We start from the raw sequence: 12,671 nt of genomic DNA on the forward strand, positions 1-12,671 counted from the left end.
GTCTTTGGCTGTTATTCGTGTGTACTCTACCATGACTCTACCATGGCCTCTGCGAGTGATTTAGTGCCGTAATGAAGATGATTCCGGCTATGGCGTACGTTCGTCGTGGTAGTAATCACATAGAAGATATAGAAAGAGGAAAATCTTTAGTTGTAGCAGCAAAATATGGAGATTCAGAACTCGTTCTTTCATTGTTGCAATCTGGTGTATCGGTTAATGCCGAAGAATATAATAAATCTTTATTTTACGCCTCGAAAAATTACTTTACCCCTCTACAAGTAGCCTGCGCGCAAGGCCATCTTGCATGCTTGAAATTGTTAATAGAATATGGGGGTAAGCCTTGCTTTAAAATTCAATTTAGCCAAATTTTTTATTATCAGATTGAAATTTATAAATTAATTTTTTATTTTAGCTGATTTAAATGCGAAAGATCGTTTTGACGTCACCGCGGTTCATATGGCAGCAGAGCATGGAAAATATAACTGTCTTCGCATCTTGCTTGATTGTGGGGCAGATTGCTGCGTTGCCACAAAATATTCAAAAAAAGGGTGTTATACAGGTACCATATCTGCTTTCTAGAAAATGGCAAATATTTCAATCATATCTCCGTTTTTGTTTAGCTTATCCCCATCTTGGTGGAACAACCCCATTACATTTGGCAGCTGCGAGAGGATACACATCTTGCATTAAGGAGTTGATTCAGTTTGGTGCTGACTATAATGCAGTAGATGAAAAGGGTCGAACGAGCTTGTATATTGCCGCTGAAAGGGGGCTTGAAGAATCTGTTCTTGCGCATTTACATAATGCAATTGGACGTGACATACTATCTCTACCCGGATCTGATTCTGGTATTGGCTTTGAGAATATTTATCAAGGCTGTAGATACAATATTTCGATTCCTTCTGGTTGACTTGATGTATTTTCTCAGTGTTTATTGGATGCTGAACCTACAAAACATCCCTGTCTACAGCCTTGGTGTTAAAATTTCTGAAATCGGCCGTTTCGAAGAATAGGTACCTATTGGCATTTTTATTTAATTTGGTTTTAGAGGGTGCTGATTACAATGCTTTTAATATTTTTCACCGCGAAACCATAGTTTCGGAAATATTTAGTAATACAAATTAGGTATTTTAGTACAGTTTAACACTAAAATACCTAATTTTTACCCGTTGCGTACCCCATTTTGCCTTGGTCTTGCAAGTTACTCTGAATAAAGCGCGGCAGAAAGACTGCATTATTTTGTATTGAAAGTAGGTATAATTTCACAACTTACAACGTCTGTAGGTACTATTTTTATATACACCCACTGTGATTATAGAGAATGGGTTTGGGATGGCTCTGCGCAAAGCAAATGTGCGGCACCATTAATATCTACTTTCCCTGATTACACATCTATATTAGGAGATTTCAAATAATGAAAATTCCACCGTTATGTCGGTTGGTGGTTTGTCTAAATTTAGTCAAAAATGAAGAAATTAGGGTTGGCCAATATCGTAATTTAACCGATTCCGATTTCATGTTTCAACCGATACCGATACCGATTTTTTTACCGATATGGCAAATCGGTACCGATAACGATTTTCCCAATTTTTTACCTATTTCACCGATACTGATTTTACAATTCATTATCAATGGTCCAATACTAATGTTACCGATTTAAAAAAATCTCGATCTACGAAAACGGCGTCTCTTCCTCTCCACCAAAATTTCTCCATGCGGCAACTGAAGTTTGAACTTAAAATGGTCAAGGTTAGTGACGCCATCTACCAGGACTTTAAGAAAATTGGTTTTAAATAATCGGTATCGGAAGGTTTTTTTTTATAATTGGGTAAAATCGGTATTTTAAACGCAAACCGATTAATCGGGAAATCGCGATATCGGTGACCGATACCGATTTCATATCGGATTGGGCCCAACACTAGAAAAAATTTTATTTCAAACAAAGGTAGAATTAATATTTTGCGTGATGGATTTCTATTTATCTATATTGAAAGGAAATTTCAAGATAAATTAATTAATTAATTATTAGAATTTTGAATTTTACGCTCCTAAGTATTTCAGAAACTATGGTTTTGTGAGGAAAATATTAATTGTATCGTAATCAGCGCCCTCAAAACAAAAAATAAAAATGCCAATAAGTACATATTCTTCCTGAAATCTTTTAAGGGATGAATTTTCATTTTGTATTTAGGTGATACACCCTTGCATTTTTGCGTTATGCATGGTCTTGTCAAATGTGTAGAAGAATTATTGAGGCATGGATCTGATGTAAATTTAAGGAACTGTTCAGGGTTTTCCTCTCTGGATTACGCAGTTTTATTCAATTTGGAAACTGAAGATGTTGCCCCGGAAATTCTAAAACTTTTGGTTTTGAAGGGATATAACTGTGACATAAACTTACCTGATTATGCAGGTGAATTCTAGAAAATTAAAATCGTAGAAATGCTATTCAGTTAAATTTTATTTAAATTTTTTTTTACCCTAGGGTTAACGCCTTTGCATTATGTGAGCTTTAGTGATGGAGTTCGCTTTCGGAGAAGGCCAGAGCTAGCTTCGTTTTTGATATCCTGTGGCTCAAATTTTAATATACGTAACCAGCGTGGCTCTTCTCTAATTCAAACAGAGATGCGCCCTGGAAACAGTGACCTGACTATTTTGAAAGCAATTGTAAAAAGCTGTTTACACCTTCCTAGTCTCTCTTCACTTAATATAACTGCCCCTCCACCATCACCACCCCCAAATCGGTACATGGAAAACCAGAATAATGACTTAACAGCACCTCTTCCCAATTATCATATGGGTCGAGGCCCTAGATATTGGAATCAGAATCATAATTACATTAATCATAATGACTCTCATCATCATGAAATGGCTGATAGGAATTTCCACTATAATCACTTGTATCCCGTGAACGGTGGAGTAGTAGACATTGATGCGCCTAGTAATAATTGGGGAGTTGGTCGGTTTAATTTGAATCACCAAGAAGGGACCAATAATTCCAATAGTTCAAGATCTAGTGCTTTTAGAATCAAATACGATTGGTACAAAGATATTGCTTCCAAGCCCCGCTCTCTGCAACACTATTGCCGTTATGTAATTAGAGCTTCCATGGGCCAAAAATTTGTGAAACACACCAAAAACTTACCAATACCAACTAGTATTCGACAATATTTGCTGTTGGAATATGATGAATACAAGTAAAAAGAAAAGTTGCGAATGGACATTGTTTGAAAAGAAAATTCAAACTATTTTGTATAAGATTTTTGTGAAAAAGAGGAAAGTATTTCATTGTATTACTTTAATAAGCTAAATTGTATTACTTTAAAAATAATTTATAGTTAAAGGAATATTTTGATTTGATAAAGATACGTTTACTTCCAACTATTCACATTTGCTTTTATTTCTAGAGGAAATTATATGCATACTAAGCATTTATTTATTTTTGAAACATAAAAAATTTTCATCTAACTGTCAGAGAATTGTAATTTTTTCGAGATAGGTACTGTGATGTGGGTTTATGAAATAAAGTTTTAGATTTTAAATATAACATCTGTTAATTTCTTTAATTGCTCAATAGGCACTTGGATTTGTGATCTTTACATAAATTAAATTCTACAAGTTAGGTTAACATTTTTTACCATCATTCTAATAGGTGGTTTTTCTTCGCTTGTCCAACAGTCCGAGGACAAAAAGTGTAAACTTTTTACACTAAACTGTTTTATTCGCCTGTTCTCGGGGTAAGATTTACCCATAGAAATCTCATAGGTAACTGGAATGCTGCCGTGTAACTGGCAAATGGGCCAAACGCCGTGGCAGACGATTGCCAGATCTCAGCCAATCAGAGCTCAAAGAGTGGTTCTGCCAAGAATTTAATGTCACCAGAGAGAATGACGTCACCTATCTCCCGCTATAGTAGCGGATCCAAGGAGGATCCTCCTTGGCGGAACCACTCTACGGCCTCTCATTGGCTGAAGGTTCAAGGCGAACTGGCGTCAAGCTCGGCCGTAGGCGGCAGCATTCTAGTTACCTATGAGATTTCTATGGATTTACCCTGTCCCGACTTTTGTTCGCTTGTTCCAGAGCTCTAAGCCTAAGGTTACACTTTTTACTACTCCTCGAAAGGAGGTGTAGAGGGAGTAATCTAGATTTTTCGTCTGCTTAAACGAAAACATGACTCGTTTAGACCTCAGTCTTCACATGAGGCAAGCTTTTTCTAAATAACCTTTAACCTTTTAATACTCCCTTCTAAAGGTGGATGCACACATAGCCTTCGCGCGCGAAATTTCGCTGGCAAATCGCGTGACTTAAATAGAATGGAAGTCATGGCGCATGGGCGCGTGCGCAAAAATTCGCAGGCGAAATCGCTTGCGAACCGTATGTGTGTTTGGGCCTATACTCCAACTTGTTTTTTAGTCAAGACAGAACTGAAGTAAAATGACGTCATATGGCTACACTTTTTAACCTGCTCAATTAACCCAGGACAGGCGAAAAAAAAACCCAACTAATATAAGGTGGATTTACTTGTTCTGGGAAGAGGGTAAGAAAAGTAACCCTATGACGTTTACCGATGAGGCGCCTTTCCACATACTCCATAGTTATAAGATATCCTTCACTACATGTCTGAGTTTAGGCGAAGTTTATGTGGGGAAAAACCAGCGACGTATACAGGGTGCGGATAAGTCGTGGGGACCGAAAGTTCCGCCTGGTAAGGCCCGCGAGGGAGTTGATCATTTTCACGACCTAGGAAGTGTGATAACTATAGTTCAGGTTGATGTCCAGTCAGGTTCCTAGGTCTCGAACAGAGGAGTTAACCCTAGGACCGTGGCGTAGCTATCATGGGTGGCACCCGGGGCGGATATCATGGTGTGCTACTAACTAGTCAAGACGTGTAAAAAAGTTTTTTAGAATTTCTTTAGTTTGTGTAATTTTTAATTTTTTTCACGGTCGGGTGCCCCCCCCCCCAGCTACGCCACTGCCCTATGAAGGCCGATGCCATCTAGTGTGGAGATGGTTGAGGAATTATGTTTACCGAGATAGAGCATGCCATCTCACGTGGAAACCTCACGTTGAGGCCATTGCTACATCTTCACTAAAGCGTCTTAACCTCCTGCGTACCATCTCGGCGACCAGTTGGGGAGCGAGTAGGGTTGTGCTACGGCTTCTGTACACCCACCTCATCCGATCCAGGTTGGACTATTCCAGCCCACTCTATGCGTCCGCTTCCACCACCCTTCTGGCCAGTTTGGATAAAGTACAGAACGCTGCTCTTCGAGTCATCCTGGGAGTCCCGCACTTCCCGCCCATAGTTCTTATGGATGTGGAGGCTTCAATTCCTCCTTTGAGCGTTCGTCGTTCTATCCTGGACCTTCACACTCTTGTGCCATGTGGAGCAGCCAACACGCCAGAATTTTACCCCACTCTCCTCCGCGACAATCTCGGCACTTTGGAAGTCCTTGAACATCACTTCGCACCGGACCGGCTCCCTTTCCTGCTTCATGCGTGGCACTTAACCAGAGAGCACAATCTTTCCTGGCTCTTTCATACCTCCAGGAGTCATATCCCACCCACCCCCTCTCCATCTTGGGAACCGCCCACGGTGAAGGTCATCTCCCGCTGGTTGCATTCTCGCAAAGGCGACCTCTGCTCGGACGCGCTGAGGCAATATTTCCTTGCGACGCTTGCCACTCTCGCCAAGGATGCGACCATTATCTATACCGACGGTTCTCTCGCTTCGGACTCGGGAATCGCCGGCGCCACATTCGCAATTCCATCTCTAGGTCACGGCAATTCACGATCTCTGTGACAAGTACCCTTACTCGGTGACTCTCCTGTAGTGCCTGGCTCATGTAGGAATGGAGGGCAACGAAACGGCGGATGGACTTGCGGGAGTCACCGGTCTTCCGCGGCCACCTAAGGTGGATTTCTTCCTCCCCGCGACGCTCTCCGAACTGAAGTCAGTGTGCAGCAAGGTCCAGACCACTACTTGGTGTGATTCCTGGACGACTCGTGTGTCCGCGTACGCTCTCTATCGCGCGAAGCCGAACCCGGGTGCACGCGAAATCATGCGTCTCCAGCTTACGTGACGTGATGGCACTCTCTTGGCGCGTCTCGGCTGCAACCGCCTTCCGACAAAGACGCAACCTTTTCGATTCAACCTGTCTCCCACAGACAGTTGTTCGAAGTGTGGTGCTTTTGACACTGTGGTGCACATTCTCTTAGAATGCCGCGACCAGCTTGCACCACGGCTGTGTCTACACTCGGCTCTCCACAAGAGGCATCTACCTGTTTCTTTGGATAGGGTCCTCAAGGCGGTTCACGCTGGCTTGGCCGAGGTGTTCGCTGCCACCTGCGTCATTCTCCGACGTGCCATTCGGTTCTTAGAACTCATTTCTGATATTCATTGTGTATTTTACTCGGTCGTGTTTTATAGTTATATTGTGCATTTTCATTATTCTTTTTTTATCTCGCTTTTTCACTGGTTTTTTGTGTATATATTTTTTTCCTTGGCGCGGTTGGTGTGAAGGCTCTACGCTATATGCACCAATTCCCCACACTATGTTATTCTGCCCCCCCCCCCCTGTTTTTATTTGTTCTTTTTCAAATTGCGTGCCTCGTGTGAAGTCCCCCGCTATATACACCAAAAACTTGTAACCTTCATTTCGACCCTTCGAGCACATTACCCTCTGACACAACTCTTCTGGATGTTAAATGACATGCAGTTATTCTTCGCCCAGGTGGAAACGCCATCAAGGTCTTTCTGGAGAAGAAGGTTAACTTGAAATGTATCCACCGGATGGGCTATTTTGGAGTCGTCCGCAAAAATGTATATACGAGAGTGCGTAACAGCATTGAGCAGAGAGATGAAATATCGGTTCTTAAAACATATTTTATTCTCTTTGTGTTTTGTTTTTAAAGGGCTAGGAGTATAAGATTTCTATGGGGCCACTTTGGCATTGAAATTTTACTAGATCCCGCGCAAATTCCGAGAAAATCTTAAAGGGATCAGCAACCTGTATTGCAGAAATTTGTGAAAAGTTGGGTATAGTTAGAATACTAAGTAGGCGCGAAGCTACGTAGAAGGAATGATTAGCATAATTTAAGGACCTCTAAATTAAAATATGCAACGTAGGTTGCGATAGATATTAACGAATCTGGAGCAAAGGGAAAACACTAATTACGTCCGTACGGGAACCCAAAACGTAAATGTTAAAAATTATTTTTAAAACTTTTCAGTGATAAGGGAGTACAAATTTAGTAATTTTTCAAATATTTGTGGCCTCGTCGGTTACCGAAACCAGATAGCCGTAGGTCAGATAAAAAAGCGTATAGGGAGCCATAGAAATCAAATTATTTATCGGAAATATATCTGCTATGAGAAATAGTAATCAGTTTGCCCAGTACCGTAAATAGACATTGGCGGGGTTGGCCCTCGCTAAGGGCGCGCGAGGGTAAGGGGCACCGTTTGGGGTTCAAAAAGCTTAAACCAAAAGTGACATAATTACAAAAAGTGTGACAATCCCTGTACTTTCGTATGCTAAAGGTTTATTGAATGCCACTGTGAACCAGTGGCGTAGCTACGGGGGAGCAGAGCCCGCAATGCAGGCGGGCCCACGGGCCTTGGGGAGCCCATTCAAAATTATGACCATACTTTTCTAAACGGTAAATTCCAAAAAAAAAGGTCCATGGAGTCTAGTTGTTGGCGGGCCCAGCTCCGTGGTGGGCCCAAAATCTGAAGCTATGTCACTACTGAGAACATTACATTTTTTAACCTCGTTTCCGGGTCCTGTGAGGCCTTACCGGTGGCACCTGCCTAGTTACGGTAATGGCTCTAGGCGCGGAGCCTCCAGAAACGCGGGGCACGTAGCATTTGCTACTTTTGCTATATGGCTAATCCGGCACTGCAAATATTAAAACTCAACTTTGTTCAACGGTCGCGATGGGAAACTGGAAATTTTTATGGAATGGATTTAAAGGAACGTTCACAAGAAATACAGGAACCAATTTGTGTGCCAATAAGAAATACAGCAACCAATTGGTGTGCCAATAAGACATACACGAACCAATTTGTGTGTCGATAAAAAATTCACAAACCAATTTGGGTGTCAATAAGAAATACACAAACCAATTTGTGTGTCAAGAAAAAATACACAATTTGTGTGTAAGGGTAAAATACACAAATTGTGTGTCAATAAGAAATACACAAACCGAATGGTGTGTCAATAAGAAATACACAAACCGATTGGTGTGTCAATAAGAAATACAGAAACCAAATTGGGTGTCACTAAAAAATACACAAACCAATTTGTGTGTCAAGAATAAATATACGAAGCAGTTTGTGTGTCAATAAGAAATACACAAACCGAATGGTGTGTCAATAAGAAATACACAAACCGATTGGTGTGTCAATAAGAAATACACAAACCAAATTGGGTGTCACTAAAAAATACACAAACCAATTTGTGTGTCAAGAATAAATATACGAAGCAGTTTGTGTGTCAATAAGAAATACACAAACCAATTGGTGTGTTAATAAGATATGTTACTAAGATAAATAATTAAAATAGTACGTATTAAAATATTTCATTAAAATACAATGACTACCCTCTCATCAGGTCTGGTAGTCAAGTGACTATTGACACCAAAAGTGTATCAATAGTTAAGAGACTATTGCCACACTTCTAGTGTGTGTCAATAGTCACTGAGCTATTGCCACACACTTTGTGTGTCAATAGCCACAGCCTTCCCTACGTCCGCGATTCGCGCGGGAAACTGATGAATTTCAAACGCCGGTGGGGCCCTTTAAGTTAAACAACATTAAAGTTTTCCTCAAAAATGCCATAATGTTTACTCTTTTTAAATACTTAATATATATTTCATGTTCAATTATATTCTTTATAAAACGAATGTATTTTATATTCTATTAAAATATTTTTGTGTTCTGACTTTAAAAATACTTAGTTTAACATAAATCTATTAGAAAATAAGGTTTAAATCAATATATTACACTTTGGAAATGAAAGAACGATAGTGTTACCATATCTCAAAACCAAATAAACAGATTTATGTGGTTTTGGAACTAAAGATTTCAGTGCGAAAAACAAATAAATAATTTTTTTTACTCAACTTAAGAAACAAAAAGAAAATAAATCGCCATTAAAAAACACACCTATAAAATGTGTAAAATAACCTCATATATTTGAAAAATATTGGGGAGCAAGTTTGAAAACTACAAAAAGTCGTTTTTCTAAAATTGAACTTTTTTAGATATCTGGTTTTGGAACTCAGGTAATGAGTGGCTCTTCCACACCTCCAGAAGTCACCTACCCATTACATACTCCCCGCCATGGATGCCACCAGAGGCCACGATCATTCTACGCTGGCTATCTACTCCCAAGGAGGAATTAAATTCTGTACAGTTACGTCAACTATTCTTTGAAGCCTTAGATCCTCTCCTCACAGACGCAACGGTGATATATACGGACGTCTCAACGGCTCCTGATTCAGGTGTCGCGGGTGCGGAATTCTCGATTCCCTCTCTCAAAGTGGGTGCGACTTCGCTGGTTGACTCGGTTCATCCTATTAATAGGATAGAACTCTTCGCGATCCAAATGGCCCTCTCATACGCGTTCACGCATCTTAAAGGAGCTGTAGTGATTTGTTCAGACTCACAAAGTGCTCTCACACAACTATGTCAGCGATCTCTTGACCCAGTGGTTACGCTTATTCATAATTTATGCGATCGGTACACTAGACCAATTAATTTCTTGTGGTGTCCGGCTCACGTTGGAGTTCCTGGTAATGAGTCCACCGATCGGCTCGCGTCTGTTACTCGGTTGATTCGTCCTTCGAAGGTAGACTTCCTTCTACCTTCTACTCTTGCGGAATTAAAGGGTGCCTGTGCGTGGTCGGTCCTCTCCGCGTGGACACAGCACTGGCAGTCTATTCCGAGCTCTTGGCCCCTACGCGAAGCGAAGCCATTCCCCAGTTCTAGGGATGTCTTCACCGTTAAGCTCTCGTGGCGTGACGACACTCTACTGGCGCGGCTCGGGTGTGGACAGCTCCCCACCAATTCTACCCTCAGTCGATTTCGTTTAAGCCCCACAGACTCTTGCCCTCACTGTGGGGCACGGAAAGATACTCAGCATGTTTTATTTGACTGCCCCAAGCACCGTAAGTGCCGACGTTCTCTTCTACAGACATTAAACAACTGTGCATTTCCAGAAACTGTCGTTGGGGTTCTCACGGCGGTGCATAGGGGTTCTCCAGCAGTCACCACAGCTACGTGTGCCTTATTGCGACAAGCTATTCGAACTTAATTTTTTGTTATATTGTTTATTTTCCTGTGTCCCCTTCTGTATTTTTGTTCGCCCAGGCTGAATATTGTGTACCGCGGCTCCCTTTCCGGGTAAACGTTTGTAAATTGCGCGCCTGGTGTGAAGGCTTCTCGCTATATACACCAATCACACTCTCCCACGTTATTCTGCCCCCCACCCCCGACACGCTGCCACCTAGGAGCAACAAACACAACACCCCACACAAGGAGAACGCAACCCGTCAAAAGTCGTGGATTTTCTTGTGTACGTTTTTCATTGGCTAGATGCTTTAGCGCCTGCTGCCGTCGGAAGGATAAAATTCGGAAATTGTCTCCCCCCCCCCACCCGTAAAACGTTCAGCGTAAAGGCTCGTGACGCTCGTCCAATGAAATTCGTACACAACCCTTCGTTAGCGTGTTTAAAGGCTAGCTGCGTTCTCCTTGTGTTTGTTGCTCCTAGCTGCCACATACACCAAATAAAAGTTTTATTATATTTTGGGGAAAAAAAGAAACAAGTTGGCAAGCCAAAATATACCCAAGGATTATATACCTCTCCTCGGAAGAGTTTTTCCATGGAGAAATAACAGGAGGGCCGACTCAGCCATTGAGCTATATGTAAGTTTATTTTGAATGGAGATGCTAGAGTCAACTGGCTTAGCTATAAAAGATTCACCTGCTGAGAGTAGGATCCGGGTTCGATTCCTAGCCAAGATGGTACTTTAAAATAATTAGTTAATTTTAATTTAATTAATAAATATTAAAAAATTATAGAACCAATTGACGTTAATAAGTTTAATAACCCGTAAAGAAACACGGACTTTCTCCAAGGCTGTTTGTATAAATATCGTTGTAGCATGTTTTCAACCGTTTGACGTAAATGTCAATGGCTTAGCAGTAAAAGATCCACCTGCTTAAAATAAGACTTGCGTACGATTCCGGCCACAAACGTATTTTGAATTAAATCAATTAATTTTAATTTAATCTATGAATAATTTTATTCTTTCAGAATAAATTGACTTTTATAAACTTATAAACGTCAATTTATTATAGAATAAATTGACGTCAATAAGTTCATAAACACGTAAAGGAATAGGCGGACTTTCCCCGAAGTTGTTTCTCTGGTGGTTCGGTGGTAGAGCACTCGCTTGACAAGCAGAAAAAACCCGAGCTGAAATCTCTATCGCCGAATTTGTTTTTGTTCAATAGAGAAGTGGCAACATTTGAAATCCTCTACGAAATAATTTAAATCGAACACGAAATGCCGTTGTATAATAAGAACCAAAATGTAAAACTCTTTTAACTATTATATGCGTCCGCTTAAAGGGGAACGGTCAAGCTTGAACCAGTTAGATAGCCCTAAAGCCTATTAAAAACTAAAATTTATGGCGAAAACCGCATCAAAAAATATTGAGTGGTTAATTTTTAATAACATAAAGAAATTTCGGGAAATCGAAAAGCGCGCGTCCGCCGCGACCCCTGGTGAGAAGTCGGTGAGACAGAAAAACAACGTAAAAGCGCGAGCTGCTGAAGACGCAAAAAATATGTTTTGCACGCGCGGCGCGTTCCAGTTATAAGCGACCTAAGCCTAAATTGCGCGTTTTTAAAAGTTAGGATAGTTCGCAAATCGCTCATACGGGGTTCGGGGCGCCGGCGGCAGCCCCTAAGATGGCGGCGAAAATTCAAACCCAAACACCTGGCGTTATTTTTCGTTTCAACTTTTTGGGCCAAAAGCTATTTTTTCAAGACAAAAAAAGGTACGTGTTAGTATATTGAACGTCTTGTTAATCTTTTGATACGTAAATAAGGCCATATATGGAAAGCTTGGCCGTTCCCCTTTAAGCTGAATTTCTAATTTTCAATGCTACTAAATATGTGTCGATGGTTCAGTGGTAGAACACTCGCCCGGGTTCAAAATCCACCCGACGCTAACGTAATTTGGTAATAAGACGTATACCGTGAAAACTTGGTAGAAACCCTGCCCTTTGGATGCTAAAACGTTTAACGTAAACCATAGTACTCGGGCTGTCCAAGAAGTCAGTAACTAGTAGGGATGCAACGGATAACCGGAACCGGAACCGAGAAGAACCGAGTAAACTCTAGGAACCGGAACCGAAACCGGAACCGCTAATATAAAAATTTGATAACCATATCCGGAACCGGAACCGATATTTGTAAAAAAAATGATAACCGGAACCGGAACCGGAACCGAGTTTTTCATTGTTTTAAACGGTTTTTAAACGGTTCTATAACTTTGTTTACCAACATTTACCGCATGTAGAAATTTAGTAATTAAACTTCCTAATTTACTATTAGTTTTTCATATAAGCTCATCTTTATCCTATCTCAGATAACTCTATGT

The 12,671-nt window shown here is 40.9% G+C and overlaps 1 protein-coding gene across 1 annotated transcript; it reads left to right on the forward strand.

The window, feature by feature from the left end:
- LOC149947821 (uncharacterized) lies at positions 1-3,491 on the forward strand. The gene is made up of 5 exons (XM_090172806.1): positions 1-333; positions 413-559; positions 621-848; positions 2,192-2,413; positions 2,486-3,491. The coding sequence occupies exons 1-5, from the start codon at positions 72-74 to the stop codon at positions 3,199-3,201; spliced, it is 1,575 nt and encodes a 524-aa protein (XP_090028932.1). The 5' UTR covers positions 1-71; the 3' UTR covers positions 3,202-3,491.
- Positions 3,492-12,671: the final 9,180 nt, after the last annotated feature.

This window comes from Leiobunum rupestre, chromosome 4, assembly GCF_980474605.1.
Source record: "Leiobunum rupestre chromosome 4, qqLeiRupe1.1.hap1, whole genome shotgun sequence".
NCBI classification, from domain to species: domain Eukaryota; kingdom Metazoa; phylum Arthropoda; class Arachnida; order Opiliones; family Sclerosomatidae; genus Leiobunum; species Leiobunum rupestre.